The 21,850-nt window shown below is 40.7% G+C and overlaps 1 protein-coding gene across 3 annotated transcripts in view; it reads left to right on the top strand.

Moving 5' to 3' along the window:
• The window catches only part of ENOX1 (ecto-NOX disulfide-thiol exchanger 1), a gene marked incomplete at both ends in the record, with an annotated part of 282,081 nt that overhangs the window by 35,493 nt on the left and 224,738 nt on the right, over positions 1-21,850 (top strand). For 2 of the 3 annotated variants that reach the window (XM_079721567.1, XM_079721568.1), the window contains 2 exons: positions 14,068-14,211; positions 15,055-15,192. In XM_079721567.1, the coding sequence (XP_079577693.1) occupies positions 14,068-14,211; positions 15,055-15,192 (282 nt within the window). Of the gene's footprint in view, positions 1-14,067; positions 14,212-15,054; positions 15,193-21,850 lie in introns of those variants that run through there. The other variant, XM_079721569.1, reaches the window with a different exon arrangement.

Below are 21,850 nucleotides of genomic sequence, written 5' to 3'. Positions count from 1 at the left end.
GAGCTCAGTGCAACTCTGATTGGAAGAATATAACCTGTACTTTATCCTGCATCACTTTTCAGTATTAACTCACATCTTCTCTTTAGTTTGCTGCCCTGCGTCAAATGGCCTAGTCATCTCCCTGGTTCCCGAGTGTGTGATCCAACGGCAGATAACACAGCCAAAAGATCCCTGCCGCTGTTGGCCATTGTTCTGAATTTCGTTTAATGGATTAAGTCATCAAGGTGATAATACTACACGCTTCTCCCACGTTTGATCTCCTGGACCACAGGAGTTTACAGACCAAAACAGTGATGCTACTGCCAAACCCTGCCACTCACAGCCTCCAACCACCTAGCTTATTATTCTGGTGTCGTGTGAACCAACAGTGAATCAAACCAAACTACTGATGGAAAAAAACCAGGGAGACCAGAATGTGGACTTTTCGGGGGGCGGGGTAGTTGGTGTGAAGATGCGCTCACAGAATTGTCATTGGTGGAGGTTTTGCTGCTGGTTTGTAATCCAAAGAATTCCTCCATGGGAACCTATCTAAAGGAATCTGGATTTTAACTATTAAAAAGTCTCACCGTGTTGCCAGTAATGCTTCGTTTCTTTCAGTTCCTCCAAGAGGCATTATGCGTTAGCCCCTCACATAACTCGTGAGATGCGGAGTGAAGGCATACAGTGGAGAAGCTCAGGGAACTGGCCCAGGGTGAACTTGTGATGAGAGCTCTCTTGTGATGTACAAATTGTGCTGGCAAACTGCTGTGCATGTTTTTACAGGAGAGGCACAAAGGGGGTCCCCAGACCAGCTCTCAGGGTTTAAGGCTATCTTCACTGGGAACAAAAAAGTGACTGCCACAATGGTGCTGATCCTGATAAGCACGCAGTGGGAGCTGGACTCAAGTGTACATCACGCAGTAACACAGACCCTTGTGCTTCCAGCCCCTCCAGTAGCCAGTCCCCTGGGAGAGGAATTAGAAGTTGGGATTTCTGGTTCACTCAGCTCCCAGTTTTACCCGGCCCTGAGGTACCCCCATTTCCTACTTCCTGTAGCTCTCCTTCATGGTGGAAGGCAGAAAGCAGGCTTGAACTCCGGGCCAGCCTGGCTGCCAGCTGCCAGCGGAATGCGATAGCTTGTGAAGTAAGAGAGGTAGGATGGGAAGGGGTGCTAGCACAAAGCGGGTGAGGAAAAGGAAAAGAGGAGTAGTCACCTGACTCCACCTCCCAGCCATCCCACTCATACGGCCCTGACCAGCCTTTCCATCTCGCCCTCTTTATCTCTCACTATCGTAGTTCGTTAGGTGGCAGAAATGTGGTGGGAGTGTTGGTAAACTGGAGATTCCAATAGAAGTTGTCTACACAGGGATAGCGGTTCTAGGCAAGCCTCGATGGCGATGATACTTACACCAAGCTCTCAGCTCAGACCACAGATTGACCCTCATTATATGTATTTGGACAAAATTAAGCCCGACATGGGGCTAAAGCATCTGTGAGGTTGTCTGATAAAACCTAACCCATTAAAACCCTCAGGCTGTCGATCATCCCTAGGTAGACATCTTATGCATGTGTTCCCCACCTCTGTTTCTCTAGATGCACAATGAATATTCTAAGAAAAATGTGCTCCTCCATAAAGCCTGGGTCTTCAGATGTTTTCCAGCAGACGTTTCTGCTGATGTGCTCAGATTCTTTCCCCTGTCTACTTTTACAACTGAAGCAGAAGGGTCAGGATGGCTGAATGGGGGTGGGGTGAGGGCCGTGCAAAGACACAACAAGGCTTCCAGGTCCTGATGACCAAGGGATACTCAGACCCTGGCTCTATCTCACCACGACAGGCTGTCTCCTGGCAGGGTGCCAATGCTGGCATTTTTCCCTCCAAGCCTCTCTGGCTTCATGTTTGCCTACTGCTCCAGCAACTCCTGATTTCAGCCTACTTGTCTTTCTCTTCTTTGGGCAGTGGGGGAAGGAGGAGAATGGTAGGCGGGGAAGCAAAGAATCTTAGAGATTTTTCCTTCCTTCCTTCAAGACTAACAATACATTAATAAGTAGTTATATCCAGAATCCAGTTGTTGTTGTTTTCTTATAATAGGCAGGCTCTGAAGAGTATCTAGTTTGCCACACTGCAGCAAGCTCAAGTTTGCTAATTTTTTTTTCAGTTGAACTACAGTAGACTTATTATGGTAGTTTCAGGTGTACAACATAGTCAATATTTTTGTATGTTATACTCCATATAAAGTAATTATAAAATATTGGCTCTATTCCCTGTACTGGTACTGTATCTTATTTATTTTATACCTAGTAGTTTGTACTCTTAATCCCCTTCCCTCTCCCCACTGCTAACCACTAATTTGTTCTCTACATCTGTGACTTTGTTTCTGTTTTGTTGTATTTGTTCATCTGCTAGCACTTCTTACTTTGCAGACTTTTTGGAGACGGGGTCTGTGTCTTGCTCACCACTATATTCCTAATCTCAAGCACAGTGACCCACATACAGTAAGCATGTAATAAAGATCTACTGAGTGAATGCATCCCTGGGGGACGAACTAACCCTTTACCCTAGACTCCTCCAGTCAAACCAAGAGGGACCTCCTAGTCGGGCTCTTTGTTGGAGAAAAGTTCCCCAAATCTATAACAATAGAGGTCCAGGCTAAGACAAACTAAACCCTAGGCTCTGCCAGTCCTTAGCATTGTGACCTGGGGTAAATGGGCCGGTCTTAATTTTCTGAAACTTAGCTTTTCTTCTTTTGCAAAAAAGTGCTAATAACATCTGTCACATAGGTTGTTGTGAGTTTTCATGAAATCAAAGATGTGGGACTGTTATATAGTAAGCTGTTTTCCCACTGGGTGCCTCTGGGGGAGGGCTGAGGGAATGACTCTCCTTTCACTTTATAGACTTCAGCTTTTTTTTTTTTTTTTTTAACTCATTCCAAGCATTAGTATTAGTAAAAAATGCCTTTAAAATAAAAATGTCCTTATAAGAAGATTAGTTTCCATCTACCTGACGTATATGGATGTTTATTCTCAGATCGAAAGGAACTGCGTCACTGCATTTCCGTGCAAATCTCACTACTCAGAAAAAGGGCAGTTGAATTATCTGGTAAATAGGAAGGGTAGCAAGTGTTTGGGGAGCGTGTTTGAATGAAGATGGTGTCTCCTATTAAAGTAAGGGTTTAGTATTAGGAGATTTTTCTGTGGGAAGCCTGGAAATGATGCTACACTTAGTTTTCATGTTGATTATGTATCTCACGGTTTTATCTACCCTATTTTTAGCTTATTAATAATTACTAAAACTCTTTGTGTTGTAGAGATTGTGTCAGATTGACGTGCTGGATAAGCTCATGAACACACGTCTGCTTCATCGTGCAAGTAATAAAATCATTATCGTGATTGCATTAATGGGCCAGGGCCTGGTGAATATTTGTAGCTGGCAGCCACGTGGTTCTCAAGTGCCATCACCTCATACCCTGCACTGCTTAACCACCACTAGTTGCTGCTTATTTTCTTAGTCATCATTTTACAGTAAACATTGTCTCATAATAAACCATAAAATTTAGAAATGGACGAGAACAAGAACGTCAGAGTTCTTGAATAGCAGATGATCTTTCTCATTAAGACTAGAAAGGGGAAAACGTGATAATGCTAGCGGGAATTCTTTTAAAATATTTGTTTAGGTTGGGTTTAAGCCATCTAGTTGTGAAAATAATAAACCATGGTAGCAATAGCAATATACTGTAATATCCACAAAGCACATTCAGCATAAGTTCTTTTTTTTATACATAATAAAACCATAGATAAATATGATTACTCTCAGCTCACATGAAATTACTTTCAGCACCAGATGTTTTTCTCTCATACCTGTCTTCTTTAGGGTCAGTTTTTGCTTGCCCCCCGCCATCACCACCGGTAATATGTAAGTAATCTGTGAATAAATAACTGGGGATGGCACTGGATCTTGAACTTGAGTTTGGCGAGTTGGAGGGGAGACGGATCTTTGTTGGTCTCACACGCAATAGGCAGGAAGGGGCCAGATGGCACCTCAAAACAGCCACTTAAAACTTCTCAGTCTCCAGGCACCAGCAACTTTCTTCTGGAGGCCTCACCCCACATCGTATCAAACATGCGAAATGCACTCACATGTGACATTCAATATAATTTTGTCTATAGGACTTTTGGACAGGATTTTTTTTTTTTTTTTTTTTTTTGGGCCGTGCTGAGCAGCATGTGGGATCTTAGTTCCCCGACCAGGGATCGAACCTGCACCCCCTGCAGTGGAAGCGTGGATTCTTAACCGCTGGACCACCAGGGAAGTCCCGGGCAGGGTTTTTATAATTCTGCTTTTGAAATTATTTTCCTACAAGTTGCTCATTTCATTTACAGCCAGCTCTGACTCCTCCATAACCGTGCGGGCTCAGAGACTTTTTCCAGTGCGACACAGCCCCACTTACAAATGATTTCTAGCTCAAACGATGTCTATATGGATATTAACTTTGCTAATTAGAGAAGTTGTCATAATACAAAATGCATAGGTATTTCATTAATTAACTATTTGCTTTTGATCATGTGCATTTCACTGCAGGTTGACACAAACCATTTTCAGTTCTCCAACATTATCGTAGACCTCGGTGCCTTTAGTGCCTTGTTGGTAACACAGCCGTAGTTAGAAAAGTAGGTGACTTTCCCAGGGCTGGATGGATTTTTAATGTGGAAGATAGGAGTAGAGAAAGAGATTCCATTTGAGGAGCTTAGTCCTCCAAATGCCATCCCCTTGTACAGAGGAAGGGCTTCTATTAAGACATGCTTAAGGGGCAGATAGCACTGAGTGTCAGGGAGTATGAGTGTTCATGGGAGGAGGTGGGGTACAGCAGCACATTTACACCTTTCTGTGGAAGGAGAGAGAGAGAGAGAGAGAGAGAGAGAGAGGTGGGGGGAGGGGAGGGAGGAGGGAAGGAAGGGAAGGAGTTACGGTTATAGCAGCAGTGTTTTACAGTGACCTTCAACCTTGTCTTCAGTGCTGGAACCTTCCCATCAGCATTTATCCCACCCCCTCTTTTTGACTCTTGCCAAACACAGCCAATATCAACTAAAGTTTGCCCCATTTCCTCAGGCTGCTCCCTGCCAGCCTAGAATTTTCCAACTGGATATCTCGCTGCATATGCATTACTCGTGCCCTAGTAGCCCTCCCCCAACTAGCCCAACACCATGTCACCATCTCTGACTCCCTGAAGAGGAAAAAGGACCAACCATCCCAGGGAACCCAGGACCCCCACTATCCTGCCCACTAGTTACAGAGCATCAGCAAGGGCTGTGCGTGCTCATTTCGAGAAGAAAAAACAAGGTCTCCAGCCCCTAGTAACACACTAGAGGTGAGGTGTCCTGCTCAGGGGGCGATCAACTGCTGCGGGGCTAATGCTTTATTCATCGTGTTGCAATGGCATCATTAAGAGCACATTAGTTTAAAGAGTAACTAATATGTTCTCGGTGAGAAACATTAAACAGGATGAGCAACCAGCTCAGGCCGGTCAGGGTCTGATCCAGGTTTTATTGCAGGTAGATTTCCATAGATTAAAGAGCTCTAATCAGGGCTTTTTGGAAAACAGATAACTCAGTTACTAGAGTTTGCAGCCATTTAAGGGTCAGTTTTTCACCCACTACAATTAAAATGTTCCACGTGGTAGCTTAATATGTTTTCCGTGGTTGGGTCAAGGTGTAAAATGAGTGTGTAATGAAAAAAAAAACAACGAATGCAAAACAGCACAAATTATAGAGTTAAATATACTCTGCTTTCCCTTACATAAGAAGATAATAATGTTTCCAGAAATCACTTTCTGTACATAAGTGTGGCTGAAAAGACCAGTATGTGAATGATATGCCTTAATACACTATGCATTAATTGAAAAATCTTCTTTGATTTGTGGCGCCATCCATGGTTTATAGAGGTTACCTCTCCTGATGGCTGTGTCTTTGAAGCCAGAAATCCACCTGAGGTCTGTTTCGGAGGCGTTACCCCCTTTCTCAAAAGGACTCTTCCTCTGGTCTCTCTGCTGCTCTCTATCGGCAGCCTGTAGTTTTACCATTTCAAGTGTAGCTTTTTTGTAGTTCCAGCTTTCTGTTTACGTTGTCTATTCTGTAGAACTTTTTGAATGGGAAGGGAAGAGAACAGAGAGGGTGCCAGCAGGAAAAAACTCGTCGTTTGAGCGGAAGCAAGAATTCTCTGATACGTCCTTATTTATTTTAATAAACTTGTCTGTGACTTACTTATTTGGCGGTTATGCCTCAGTGTCCCTATTCAGGGGCTCGAGGAGTCCCAAGGCCTACACATGACTGTAGAAGTAGGATTGAAAGACGGAGCTCAGCTATCTGTTTTCTGGATAAGGGCTTTGCTGCAGAGAGACTTTTTGAACTGTTAAGGCTATTTTGAAACAGTTGCCTGTCAGAAACATTTTGGGGACTTTTGTATCTGGGAGAAGTTAGAAGTGATGAACTCTCAGGTTGGAATCTTGATGTTCTATGAGCTTGGCTGTGTTTGTCCTGATTGATAGGTATCCATTAATGAGGGGAATTAGTTGACCCATGTCATGTTTCATAAACAGTCTTCAAGTATAATATTGCCCTTCTCAGAAAATCTGAAATATACTAAGTATGGAAGGTGTCTCTACAAAGACTTTGAAATTACATATTTTTTATCATAGTTGCTTCCAGTCCTATTTTCTTTTCTGTTTTTAATGGAAAGAGAAGTACTTTACTCCTATGGTCTCAAGCTTTCTCTTTTATTATTTTCTTCAATTTAGAAATATAAAGTGTAATTTTTTTTAAAAGCAAAGAGTTCCTGAAAACAAAATAATTTTACCTCTGTCATTTCTCTACACTTACGTATGTATTGCCGAGTAGTATTTTTCTTTGTATCAAAAGATAATTGGCTTTATCTGCTATCCTGCCATGCTGGTTGAGTTATCTCTTTGGCAAAGTTGGTTATTTTGTTTGATTGCATCATTACAGAGGGAGGCCTTCTGTTTCTCTCATATTCATTCTCTCTTTCTCTCTTTCAACACTGAGTTCTTCGAAGACAGATATGTCATGGGTAAAACTTTATCATCCATTCAGTAACCATTTCCTCCCTAAGCTGGAAGGATGACGATCTGTAGTTTAAAATTGGCTACTAGACAAAGTAGAAAAATGGAGGATGTAATCACAGACCCTTAATGGCATTTTGTGTTTGAGAAATGGCCAGACCTGCTTTTTATCCTCTGTGGTGCATGCCAAATTGAAACTGTTCCTTTCTTCCCCTGATTTCACTTCTTTAGCACTATAGGTATATGCCTTTGTTACACTAATGCAGCACTTAATGGATCAGGCGATGCCGTTATTTATAGATTTCAGCTTCTCCAAAGAGCAGCTGGGAAGAAGTCTCACAAAAGGAGAACATCGCTGTAACCTGCTTATGACCCTACATTGGTTACCAGGGAGGTGTGGAATCTTAGATCTTGGAGAATGACTTGTGAAGCACACCAAGAGCTTATCTGGAAAATTCTAACATTTTTCAAAAGTTGTCTTTGATACTTGTCTGTGTTCTAGTTTCCAACAGCAGTTTTCCCTTTTGTATTCTTTAGCTTTCAAACCTCCAACCTTTGAGACTGGACCCTGGAACTGAATTTTGTCTTTTTGTTCCGTTATTACTTCCTTCTTTCCCTTTCTTCTTTTCCTTTTTACTTTCTTTCCTTCCTTCTGTGCCTGAATTTATTTGAAAAACATACGTGCGTGTGTGTGTATATAAAATTTTATATACATAATTTATATGATGATTTAAATACATTTTAAATTTATAAATACATTATAATTTTATATGTATGCTGAGCATCTGGCATATTCTAGGTACTATGCTTGCTCCCTGCAGGGATGCAAAAGTGGCCAGTTTCCATGATCATTCTAAGCATGTTGTTTATTGGGGACATAGACATAAACAACTAATTAGGATATGAAGTTACAAGTGCTGGTATAGAGAAAGGTTCAGAGCACTGTGGGAACACAGAGGAGGGAATACATACCTCCTTTGTCTTCTTGCCTTAAAGGGCAAACTAAAAACTACTTAGAACAGGAATGGCATTTTTCTCCTTAGGTGCACTGTGCTGTGAGGTGTGTCACATCATGACCCCTTTGAAAAGAGTTCAGTGGTTTTATAAACATGTGAGTAAGATATTAAAGAAGGTCATAGGTCAGGTATTAAAGAAGACCTTTTGATTTCATGGCTTTGATAGAAAGGACTACAGGGTCCAGCACTGCCTGAATCCATCTTAGCCCAGTTCCATCCTCTGCCCATACTGTTGCCAAGAGGTGACTTTTCTGTCCATTTCCGAGTAAGATCTTTCTAGCTTTATTTGATATAATATTCCTACCTTACAATTCTCTTCATCAGAAATTCCCCCACAAAATCTAATTCCTCATAAACTTTAATATAATTCAAATCTCTTCTTCAAAACCTTAATCCTTTTATTTCACACTAATCAGGAGACATCAATCATTAATAACCAACATCCTGTATATTTAGCAGACGTGAAAACTTCATCATGTGTTATCACGTAGTACCTTAGGTAGTCTCTGCTATCAGCTGCCTCCTTATAACCCTCTTCAAGCTCTCTCCTCTAAAGGGTACCCACCATCCAAAAACTACTCCCATCTAAGAAGTCAGCAGCAACATAAACTTTGCTGACATTTCTGTAGAGGGCCCAGAGGAAAGGTTTACACTGTATATTTCCCAGTGAAGCATCTCAAAGTCCACTGTAGTCATTTCTCTTCTCTGAAGTCCCCTTTTCTCATGAGTGGCTACCAAAGATCCCTTCTTTCTTTCCCCTCAAAGCACTTAGCCTTGGTGTCCTTTTTTTTCTCTCTTTTTTTTTTAACCACATTAAAAAAAAAATTTTTATTTATTTATTTATTTATTTATTTTTGGCTGCATTGGGTCTTCGTTGCTGCACGCGGGCTTTCTCTAGTTGCGGCAAGCGGGGGCTACTCTTTGTTGCAGTGTGTGGGTTTCTCACTGCAGTGGTGGCTTCTCTTGTTGTGGAGCACGGGCTCTAGACGCGCAGGCTTCAGTAGTTGTGGCATGCGGGCTTCAGTAGTTGTGGTGCGCGGGCTCAGTAGTTGTGGCGCGCGGGCTCTAGAGCGCAGGCTCAGTAGCTGTGGCACACAGGCTTAGTTGCTCCGCGGCATGTGGGATCTTCCCGGACCGGGGCTCAAACCCGTGTCCCCTGCATTGGCAGGCGGATTCTTAACCACTGCGCCACCAGGGAAGCCCCTTTTTTACCACATTTTGCAGAGCAATTCTGCTCTGCCTCGAAACTTGTAGATTCCACCCATCTCCTAGATCAATGTAAGAGGACCCATTCTCCTTAGAAGCCTGTTTAGTAATCCTCTACCATAATTTAAGCAGGTCTTTGTGATCGTTTTGTGTTTGAAGAGATAATAGTGAGAATTTTATAAAACTGATGAAAGACATTAGGCTCTTCTGGTTGTTCCTCAGTGGGAGAATTAGTCTGAATTACTTCACTTACCATTATAGGAAGCAGAAATGTCTCCCTTATTCCTAAACGGTTGCTTAAAAATCATGGGGTTAAAACATAAGTAATGTCTATCTAACAGTGCTCTTTATTGTTTTAAACTATGAGCATTTCCATAACCTCAAGAGAACATCCTACTGATTACATGGAGATCAAAGTGAGATGTTTTCTTAGTAATAGAAGCAGAAAGTAGAACTTTGGATGGGAATGCATTTTTATTTTTACTAGAATATAAACCATGATAATGCTAGTGAATACTTCCTATAAAATAAGAAAGTTTCAGATGTCATATGAAATAAGTTTCCTTTGGAATGAACTCTCAACAAGACGTTAATAAATCAGATTTTCTCACTATAATTATTCTTCTATTGAAGTAGGTATAAACCTAAGGACTTAAGTCAAACAAAATCATCCTTTTAAATTAACAAAAGAAAAATTTTCAAGACTAAACTCAACTCCACCCCCTTTTAATAGGAATCTGTGTTTTGTGGACAGTTACAGATGGATTTTATTACTCACGGTGTGTGTGTGTGTGTGTGTGTGTGTGTGTGTGTGTGTGTGTGTGTGTGTCCGTCCTTGTGTTCCTTGGGACCTTAGACAGGTAGAATGAGTTGTGTTTCTTAGAGCAGGAGAAGCCTGTGTCATTTTTTTAGGCCAAATAGTATTTTCTTAGGCTTGGTGAGTTTCAAAAACTATTTGCCCCATTGATACAGCTCAATGAAATTCTGAGCATAAATATGTCTTGTTGAACAGTTATGAAATTGGGTCTGAGGTTTTGTACTTGAATGTACCTTAACAAAGAACAGGTTAGATTTCAGTTGAAACCTGGACAAAACTGTACTGTTATCCTTGGCATTTTGTACATCTGATTGTTTGGGGATGATTTTACTTCACTAAAAGCTGTAAATAGAAACTGCCAATTTCACAATTCATCATGAATCTCTTGAAATCTTTTGCAGTTGCATAGGTAGAAAAAGAAAAACCTAGAGAGAAAATTTTATGCATCTTTTAAATTACATTATATTATTTTATAAAAGAACAGTGAAAAGGAAGAAATATTCTGGTACAATTTAGATGTGACACAGAAAACTAGGGCAACACTTACTTTTAGAAATATCAAGTGTTACTCACTGTTTTAAAATTAATTACATAATTATCCAGTAGAACACAAAGATCCCAGGGTACCTTAATGGAAACACTACACTTTCAAATAAAATAATAATAATTAGCACCTACTATATTCCAAGTGCTTTATTAGCTATAATTTTTAACTCCCCACATCTCTGTGTGTAAATAAACATTAAGAATATTAATCTTTTCTATAGTTTAGAAATAAGAAAAGTAAGGCAGAGACATTCATTGGAATGATGAATTAGGCATGGCCTTGAATCATTTAAAGAGGCAGGTACTCAATAGGAACAATAGATGTTAGTAGAGTATAAAAATCACTCTTGTAACTATTCATAAATTACCAGGTGATAGTTAATTTAAAATATCACCTTTCTCCCAAACCAAATCACTTTAAATTTTTTTTTTTTTTTTTTTTTTTTTTTGCGGTACGTGGATCTCCCACTGTTGTGGCCTCTCCCGCCGTGGAGCACAGGCTCCGGACGCGCAGGCTCAGCGGCCATGGCTCACGGGCCCAGCCGCTCCGCAGCACGCGGGACCCTCCCGGACCGGGGCACGAACCCGTGTCCCCTGCATCGGCAGGCGGACTCCCAACCACTGCACCACCAGGGAAGCCCCACTTTAAAATTTTTAAAGAATTGAAAGGCATCCTTGGGCTTCCCTGGTGGCACAGTGGTTAAGAATCCGCCTGCCAATGCAGGGGACACGGGTTCGAGCCCTGTCCGGGAAGATCCCACATGCCGTGGAGCAACTAAGCCCGTGCACCACAACTACTGAGCCTGCGCTCTAAAGCCTGCGAGCCACAACTACTGAGCCCGCGTGCCACAGCTACTGAAGCCTGCGCACCTAGAGCCCGTGCTCCGCAACAAGAGAAGCCACTGCAGTGCGAAGCCTGCACACCACAATGAAGAGTAGCCCCCACTCGCCACAGCTAGGGAGAAGCCCACACGCAGCAACGAAGACCCAACGCAGCCAAAAATAAATAAATAAATAAATTTATTAAAAAAAGAATTGCAAGGCATCCTTGAGTCTATTGGAAATGCCTAAGACATGACAGAACTTCCTTTAGAGTCACCATTCTAGGTACATGGCAGCCGCATGAAGTTGTATGTCATTCAAACCATTGGATAGGGAGATTGAAGAGATGTCATACATAGAATGTCACCGTCTCATTAGGGGATAAATTCAGGTTTACAAACCACAGCTTGCCAAGGAAGCGGTACTTTTTGTGATGAAACAGTAGCGGTTTTGTTACTATTCTCGGTGAAACAGTATCAGTCTTAAAATGGAGGTGGAAAGCGTGGGTAGAAGCTAAGGGCCACCAGGACACTCGATTCCCCTTAGTAATACCACGGTCACTGAAGTGAAAACTAACACTGGAACAGTTATAAAACCAAGGAGAGCTCCCACCACCCCTAAAATACTGTAGCGAAAAAGGCAAAGTGAAACACGGCCGGTCAGGCACAAGTCATAAAGCCTACAAAGTAAAGGGATATTCTCTGATACAGTGTTCCAGAACTGCAGACTCACTGGACAGGAAAAAAAGTTGTGATTAATGCCCGTTTGGGGAGAACTTGAGCTAGAAAAAGAACCAGCCAACTAAACTTCCCTGGGGAGATAAGTAAGACAAATAGTGACTTTGCAGTAATCTGAAGCGCCTCTCCTCCTGGGCCGTTTGAGCAAAAGAATGAACACATTGTAGCCTGACTTTGCTTTGGTGTTCTGACATGGCTGGAGGTGGAGAGAGGAAAATGCTTTGAGGTTTCACCACAGAAATGTTGCTGGTCTGTGGCTAGCTAAAGGGAAGGCATTTTGGTTAGCTATGTATTGATGTTATTGGGTATATTTTATATGGTAAGAATCTCTTTGTCTGATGGCATCCACTGCCTGGGATAAATGATGCATATAATATATAAACACGTTCTGAGTTTATTTGGGTGGTAGAGTCTAATTGTGAAGTTTGAAACATTTGTCCTGAGTACAGTTTGCTCCCAAAGTTGAAATCATTCACTACTTCTTGATGCAGGTGTTTATCTTCCTGATAGACTATTGGAAATAATTCCCCACCATCTCTCATTCCCCTATGTCTGAGGGCTAGAGATTTGTGGAGACCATAGAAACGATTTGCTCAATATCCACCTATCCTTGAGATATTGAAACCTGAGCTTCCATTTGAATTAAACTTATACTCACCTGGCAGTAAAGGTTTCTTTGTTTGTTTTTTGGATTTTTGAGAATACAGTGTTCAAAAGGATCACTGATTCTTGCACCTAAGAATCAAAGAAATAAAAGAGCATACCATAAAAGGTCCAAACTTCATACTAGATACACTGACAGACTATAACACTAATTCTAAAATATATATTAGCAGAAAGACAGTTGAAAAAAATTTCCAAATTTGTGCCTAAATAAAGATAAGTACTTCGAATTCAGTTGTTCTACCAATCCACTTAAAATTCAAACTTCTCAGATCAGCCGTCCAAGTGATATGTTTTGTCTTCCAGTCTTGAACTGGTGAAAGTGCTCGTAAAATATGTACGTAGGAATGCTATGTCTTTGCATTTTTAAGGATGGAGAGAAGGCATAGCATTTTATAAATGGTACAACATAGAGGGACCCTTTGTAACTTTAAGTAATGTTTTGGTTTTTGTCTTTTTCAGAAAGGTGCTTTGAAAAGTCTTATAAAAATACATTTCTATATAAGCTGTGCAATTCTCGGGAAAATTCAGACCAAACAAATTGCGGCCAGTTAAATTTACCTTGTCATAGAACTAAGAAAACAAATGCTTTTCCTCTGCTGCCCCAGCACCCTCTGCATGTTCTTCGACGGGTGGGCAGCACACCATTCTTCCCTTTTGCCTTTCCTGACGATTGTAATTTGAGCACACTCTTTACCAATCTCGCGGGGAGTAGCTCCTTGCTTTTTTTTCTCCCTCTTCCCAACTTTTTCTCCCTCTCTTGAATACATTTCACAGACGACCGTCTTCGAAAATAACAACATCAATTAATTTTTTAACTTAAAAAAAAATCACATTTAGCCCCGCGTCTGCCCTCTCCATTGATGTGTCATGTTCAGAGCAGGCTGTGAGGGTCTGATTAGTCCTGTTTGTGAAGGCTCTTCAGTAGGAGGCCAGGCACTAGCCGCTCCACAGACAGGCTGTTTATTTCATCCAGCCCTGCTCCGGGTGGTTTGACAGTTGACCCGCACATCTCCCGGGCTCCAAGACCAGACCAGAGAAGGATGCAGCTTCGCCTCTGTGCCTCTCACTGAAAGCTGTTCTTTGTTGTTTATTTGTTTGGTTGTTGTTGTTGTTTGTTTGTTTTGAACAGACAACAGTTTTTCCCATGAGAGGTCCCCCAGTTAACGATTACACTTTCTCACCGCACTGCTCTTCTTCCCCTTTTGCAGAATCTGATGATCTCCGTGGGGACCCTGCACTCAGCCATCAAAGCACTCCCACCCCTCAGGATGCTCGTAATTCAGTAGTAGATGCAGGCAGCGTTGAAAGCATCACACAGTGTCCCCAGCAGCTTCCTCAGATGATGGCTGCAGGTAAATGTTGGTGGCCAGCACGGAACACAAACAAGGCATTTTGCGTCTTAGTGGAAAGCCTCCCCAGCCATGAAAATAAGTATTGAACCAGGAGCCTGGGCTCCTCAAAGAAACCAGGCTCTGGAACTAGTGAACTTCAAAGAGCATTAAGTCAAATTTAACTTATTTTGCTGACCTTTTTTTTTTTTTTAAGCTCTGTGCTATTTGTCTTCAATATTATTTATTTGTTTATTTTGTCTCAATGAAAGCCTGTGCTTATAAGAAATATTTTGGGAGTCACTTTAGAAAGATACCTGCATTTCCTTAATGTACTGATGTAAATAGTTTGTAATGAAGGAATATGTTACAAGGTAACACTTAATAAATTCAGTCAGGACCAATTTGACTGCTGACAGCTGATTTTAGAGATTTTATTAGATGGTTAGAGGGTGTGCCTGCTTCAGAATTACACTCGGAAACAGATGAGTTTATTTATTCTAAGCCAATTGACTTGTTTTACCCAGAGAGTCCTCTGGCTTTGCCTCTCCACCAGGGAACTTAAATATGGTTTCACCTGGAGAAGGAAGCGATTCTTCAGTTTTTTTCCAGGGGTACTTCCTTAATGGCATGCTGTGTATAATATAAACTGCATGTCATTCAGTTTCCTCCCAGAATGTATTTGGAAACTCTTTTATGTTTGCGTCTGGAGAAAGCATTGCTGTAGATTACAGTGCTGTTATTTTTTGTGGTTTGGGAATGTGCTTAAACGAAGCCTCACGTCTCTAGAAATGTGATTTGTTTTCAAAGAGACACCATTGCCTGTGGACTCTAAGTCAGCGTTTCTTCCCCCCTACCCCATCACAGCAGCCGATGGTTTGGGGAGTCTCGCGATCGACACGACCCAGCTGAACATGTCAGTGACGGACCCCACCGCCTGGGCCACCGCTATGAATAACTTGGGCATGGTTCCCGTGGGGTTGCCTGGACAGCAGCTCGTGTCGGGTAAGCTTTCTCCTGGGTTGGAAGATGCCTGCAGCCACGCCACTGGGTGTGGGTGACAGGCGCCTTGGCAGTCTTTGCACGCACAGGTGTTGAGCCTGGTCTGGGATCTATGACCGGGGTATGGTTTGGCAGGCTTTGTGCTTGAGATTCTTCTCCTCATCACCTCACTCTTCTGCCTAACAGCCATTCTCAGAAAAAGCCACACGCAGTTATCTCTCACTGGTGGCACTGCAACATCAATTTTGTATTTTAAATGGGTAAATAGAAGAGCTAATATTTGCTTTCCAATTTACAAAACTCTTACACAGACGTTACGCCATTTGATTCCACAGTCTTCTCTGAGACAGGTATACACTTAACGGTGGTCGTGGCTCTTGTTCATGTTCCCATGTTAAAAACAGGGAAAAAGGGGACCAGAGTTTGGGTGACTTGTCCAGCACTGAAGTGGCAGAACTTAGAAACCCAACTCAACGGACACTGCATTCCCTGTTTTCTTGCCGTCACACTTTGAAATAGTAATAACAGTCATGTATTCATTATAGAAAATGTTTGGAGGTGTCACAAAGTAGAAGGTCATTTGAAAGAGTTGATCATTTAATTCAACACATGTTTATTGCAGATTTTCCATGTGCCCTGTAACAAGTGCTTTGGGAAATAGAAAAAAATATATATGTATATAAGTGTCCTTGAGGGTTGAGGGAGCATATCTCCCCAAACTGAAAAACACAGCAACAAAAAACAGCAATAAAAAGAATGTGTAGAATCAGGTGCTAAGAAGTGGTTCAGTAATTTCCAGAAGGATCAGTGCCTGGGGCTCTGAGGGAAGATGTTATCAAGGAGGTGGGACTTGAGCTGTCTGGAAAGATACATAGGGATTCAGTATTCACTTAACTCATTCAACACACATTTTTTTTCCCCTACTTACTTATTTATTTTATTTATTTTTTATAGCAGGTTCTTATTAGTTATTTACTTTATACATATTAGTGTATACATGTCAATCCCAATCTCCCAATTCATCCCATACATACCCCCCACCTGCCGCTTTCCCCGCTCGGTGTCCATACATTTGTTCTCTACATCTGTGTCTCTACTTCTGCCTTGCAAACCAGTTCATCTGTAACATTTTTCTAGGTTCCACATATATGAGTTAATATACAATATTTGTTTTTCTCTTTCTGACTTACTTCACTCTGTATGTCAGTCTCTAGGTGCATCCATATCTCTACAAATGACCCAATTTCGTTACATTTTATGGCTGAGTAATATTGCACTGTATATATGTATCACAACTTCTTTATGCATTTGTCTGTCGATGGGCATTTACGTTGCTTCCATGACTTGGCTATTGTAAATAGTGCTGCAGTGAACATTGGGGTGCATGTGACTTTTTGAATTATGGTTTTCTCTGGGTATATGCCCGTAGTGGGATTGCTGGGTCATATGGTAATTCTATTTTCAGTTTTTTAAGGTACCTCCATACTGTTCTCCATAGTGGCTGTATCAATTTACATTCCCACCAACAGTGTAAGAGGGTTCCCTTTTCTCCATACCCTCTCCAGCATTTGTTGCTTGTAGATTTTCTGATGATGCCCATTCTGACCATTGTGAGGTGATAGCTCATTGTAGTTTTCATTTGCATTTATCTAATAATTAGTAATGTTGAGCAGTTTTTCATGTGCTTCTTGGCCATCTGTATGTCTTCTGTGGAGAAATGTCTATTTAGGTCTTCTGCCCATTATTGGATTAGATTGTTTTTTAAATATTGGGATGCATGAGCAGTTTATATATTTTGGAGATTAATCCTTTGTCCACTGATTCATTTGCAAATATTTTCTCCCATTCTAAGGGTTGTCTTTTCATCTTGTTTATAGTTTCCTTTGCTGTGCAAAAGCTTTTAAGTTTCAATAGGTCCCATTTGTTTATTTTTGTTTTTATTTCCATAACTCTAGAAGGTGGGTCAAAAAAAGATCTTGCTGTGATTTATGTCAAAGAGTGTTCTTCCTATGTTTTCCTTTAAGAGTTTTATAGTGCCAGGTCTTACATTTAGGTCTTTAATCCATTTTGAGTTTATTTTTGTGTATGGTGTTAGGGAGTGTCCTAATTTCATTCTTTTACATATAGCAGTCCGGTTTTCCCCACACCACTTATTGAAGAGGCTGTCTTTTCTCCATTGTATATCCTTGCCTCGTTTGTCTTAGATTAGTTGACCACAGGTGCATAGGTTTATTTCTGGGCTTTCTATCCTGTTCCATTGATCTATATTTCTGTTTTTGTGCCAGTACCATAGTGTCTTGTTTACTGTAGCTTTGTAGTATAGTCTGAAGTCAGGGAGTCTGATTCCTCAAGATTGCTTTGGCTATTCAGGGCCTTTTGTGTCTCCATACAAATTTTAAGATTTTTTTTGTTCTGGTTCTGTAAAAAATGCCATTGGTAATTTGATAGGGATTGCATTGAATCTTTAGATTACTTTGGATAGTGTGGTCATTTTCACAATATTGATTCTTCCAATCCAAGAACATGGTATATCTCTCCATCTGTTGGTGTCATCTTTGATTTCTTTCATCTGTGTCTTATAGTTTTCTGAGTACAGCAGGTCTTTTACCTCCTTAAGTAGGTTTATTCCTAGGTATTTTATTCTTTTTTGTCACAGTGGTGAATGGGATTGTTTCCTTAATTTCTCTTTCTGATCTTTTGTTATTAGTGTATATGAATGCAAGAGATTTCTGTGCATTAACTTTTGTATCCTGCAACTTTACCAAATTCATTGTTTAGCTCTAGCAGTTTTCTGGTGGCATCGTTAGGATTCTCTATGTATAGTATGATGTCATTTGCAAACAGTGACAGTTTTACTTCTTCTTTTCCAATTTGTATTCCTTTTATTTCTTTTCCTTCTCTGATTGCCATGGCTAGGACTTCCAAAACTATGTTGAATAATAGTGGCACGAGTGTACATCCTTGTGTTGTTCCTGATCTTAAAGGAAATGCTTTCAGTTTTTCACCATTGAAAATGATGTTTGCTATGGGTTTGTCATATATGGCCTTTATTATGTGGAGGTAGTTTCCCTCTATGTCTACTTTCTGGAGAGTTTTTATCATAAATGGGTGTTGAATTTTGTCAAAAGCTTTTTCTGCATCTATTGAGATGATCATATGGTTTTTATTCTTCAATTTGTTAATATGGTGTATCACATTGATTAATTTGAATATATTGAAGAATCCTTGCATCCCTGGGATAAATCCCACTTGATCATGGTGTATGATGCTTTTAATATGTTGTTGGATTTTGTTTGCTAGTATTTTGTTGAGGATTTTTGCATCTGTATTCATCAGTGTTATTGGTCTGTAATTTTCTTTTTTTGTACTATCTTTGTCTGGTTTTGGTATCAGAGTGATGGTGGCCTCATAGAATGAGTTTGGGAGTGTTCCTTCCTCAGCAATTTTTTGGAAGAGTTTGAGAAGGATGGGTGTTAGCTCTTCTCTAAATGTTCAGTAGAATTCACCTGAGAAGCCATCTGGTCCTGGACTTTTGTCTGTTGAAAGATTTTTAATCACAGTTTAAATTTCATTACTTGTGATTGGTCTGCTCATATTTTCTATTTCTTCCTGGTTCAGTCTTGGAAATTTATACCTTTCTAAGAATTTGTCCATTTCTTCCATGTTGTCCATTTTATTACCATAGAGTTGCTTGTAGTAGTCTCTAATGATGCTTTGTATTTCTGTGGTGTCCATTGTAACTTCTCCTGTTTCATTTCTAATTTTATTGATTTGAGTCCTCTCCCTGTTTTTCCTGAGGAGTCTGGCTAAAGGTTTATCAATTTTGTTTATCTTCTCAAAGAATCTTCTTTTAGTTTTATTGTTATTTGCTATTGTTTTCTTTGTTTCTATTTCATTTATTTCTGCTCTGATCTTTAATGATTTCTTTCCTTCTAACTTAAAGTTAGTTAACCTTACTAACTTTGGGCTTTGTTTGTTCTTCTTTCTCTAGTTCCTTTAGGTGTAAGGTTAGATGGTTTATTTGAGATTTTTCTTATTTCTTGAGGTAGGATTGTATTGCTATAAACTTCCCTCTTAGAACTGCTTTTGTTACATCCCATAGGGTTTGGATCATCATGTTTTCATTGTCTTTTGTCTCTAGGTATTTTTGGATTTCTCTTTTATTTCTTCAGTGATCTCTTGGTTACTTAGTAACGTATTGTTTAGCCTCCACGTGTTTGTGTTTTTTACGTTTTTTCCTCTGTAATTGATTTCTAATCTCATAGCATTGTGGTCAGAAAAGATGCTTGATATGATTTCAGTTTTCTTAAATTTACCAAGGCTTGATTTGTGACCCAAGATGTGATCTATCCTGGAGAATATTCCGTGTGCACTTGAGAAGAAAGTGTAATCTGCTGTTTTCAGATCGAATGTCCTATAAATATCAATTAAATCTATCTGGTCTGTTGTGTCACTTAAAACTTGTGTTTCCTTATTAATTTTCTGTCTGGATGATCTGTCCATTGGCGTAAGTGAGGTGTTAAAGTCCCCCACTATTATTGTGTTACTGTTGATTTCCTCTTTTATAGCTGTTAGCGTTTGCCTTATGTATTGAGATGCTCCTATATTGGGTGCATATATATTTATAATTGTTATATCTTCTTCTTGGATTGATCCATTGATCATTATGTAGTGTCCTTCCTTGTCTCTTGTAACTTTCTTTATGTTAAAGTCTCTTTTATCTGATATGAGTATTGCTACTCCAGCTTTCTTTTGATTTCCATTTGGATGGATATCTTTTTCCATCCCCTCACTTTCTTTCCGTATGTGTCCCTAGGTCTGAAGTGGGTCTCTTGTAGACAGCATATAGATGGGTCTTGTTTTTGTATCCATTCAGCCAGTCTATGTCTTTTGGTTGGAGCATTTAATCCATTCACATTTAAGGTAATTATCGATACGTATGTTCCTATTACTGTTTTCTTAATTGTTTTGGGTTTGTTTTTGTAGGTCCTTTTCTTCTCTTGTGTTTCCCACTTAGAGAAGTTCCTTTAGCATTTGCTGTAGAGCTGGTTTGGTGGTGCTAAATTCTCTTAGCTTTTGCTTGTGTGTAAAGCTTTTGATTTCTCCATCGAATCTGAATGAGATCCGTGCTGGATAGAGTAATCTTGGTTGTAGTTTCTTCCCTTTCATCCCTTTAAATATATCACACCACTCCCTTCTGGCTTGTAGAGTTTCTGCTGAGAAATCAGCTGTTAACCTTATGGGAGTTCCCTTGTATGTTATTTGTCGTTTTTCCCTTGTTGCTTTTAATACTTTTTCTTTGTCTTTAATTTTTGTCAATTTGATTACTGTGTGTCTTGGCATGTTTCTCCTTGGGTTTATCCTGCCTGGGACTCTCTGCATTTCGTGAACTTGGATGGCTATTTCCTTTCCCATGTTAGGGTAGTTTTCGACTATAATCTCTTCAAATATTTTCTCGGGTCCTTTCTCTCTCTCTTCTCCTTCTGGGACCCCTACAGTGCAAGTGTAGGTGTGTTTAGTATTGTCCCAGAGGTTTCTTAGGCTGTCTTCATTTCTTTTCATTCTTTTTTCTTTATTCTGTTCAGTGAATTCCACCATTCTTTGTTCCAGGTCACTTATCCATTCTTCTGCCTCAGTTATTCTGCTATTGATTCCTTCTAGTATATTTTTCATTTCACTTATTGTATTGTTCATCTCTTGTTTGTTTGTTCCTTAATTCTTCTAGATCTTTGTTAAACATTTCTTGCATCTTATTGATCTTTGCCTCCATTCTTTTTCTGAGGTCCTGGATCATCTTCACTATCATTATTCTGAATTCTTCTTCTGCAAGGTTGCCTATCTCCACTTCACTTAATTGTTTTTCTGGGGTTTTATCTTGTTCCTTCATCTGGTACATAGTCCTCTGCCTTTTCACTTTGTCTGTCTTTCTTTGAATGTGGTTTTCATTCCACAGGCTGCAGGATTGTAGTTCCTCTTGCTTCTGCTGTCTGCCCTTGGTAGATGAGGCTATCTAAGAGGCTTGTGCAAGTTTGCTGATGGGAGGGACTGGTGGTGGGTAGAGCTGGCTGTTGCTCTGGTGGGCAGAGCTCAGTAAACTTTAATCTGGTTGTCTGCTGATGGGTGGGGCTGAGTTCCCTCCCTGTTGGTTGTTTGGCCTGAGGAAATGCAGCCCTGGAAGCTACAGGCTCTTTGGGGGGGGCTAATGGCAGACTCTGGGAGGGCTCATGCCAAGGAGTACTTCCCAGAACTTCTGCTGCCAGTGTCCTTGTCCCCCTGGTGAGCCACAGCCACCCCCTGCCTCTGCAGGAGACCTTCCAACACTAGCAGGTAAGTCTGGTTCAATCTCCCATGGGGTCACTGCTCCTTCCCCCTGGGTCCTGATGCGCACACTACCTTGTATGTGCCCTCCAAGAGTGGAGTCTCTATTTCCCCCAGTCCAGTCGAAGTCCTGCAGTCGAATCCCACTAGCCTTCAAAGTCTGATTCTCTGGGAATTCCCCTTCCCATTGCCAGACCCCCAGGTTGTGAAGCCTGATGTGGGGCTCAGAACCTTCACTCAAGTGGGGGGACTTCTGTGGTATAATTGTTCTCCAGTCTGTGAGTCGCCCACCCAGTGATTATGGGATTTGATTTTGTTGTGATTGCACCCCTCCTACTATCGC

This window comes from Hyperoodon ampullatus (genome assembly GCF_949752795.1).
Source record: "Hyperoodon ampullatus genome assembly, chromosome: 16".
Lineage (NCBI taxonomy): Eukaryota > Metazoa > Chordata > Mammalia > Artiodactyla > Ziphiidae > Hyperoodon > Hyperoodon ampullatus.
Note: the sequence above shows the minus strand (reverse complement) of the source record. Positions and strands in the feature narration are given on the sequence as shown.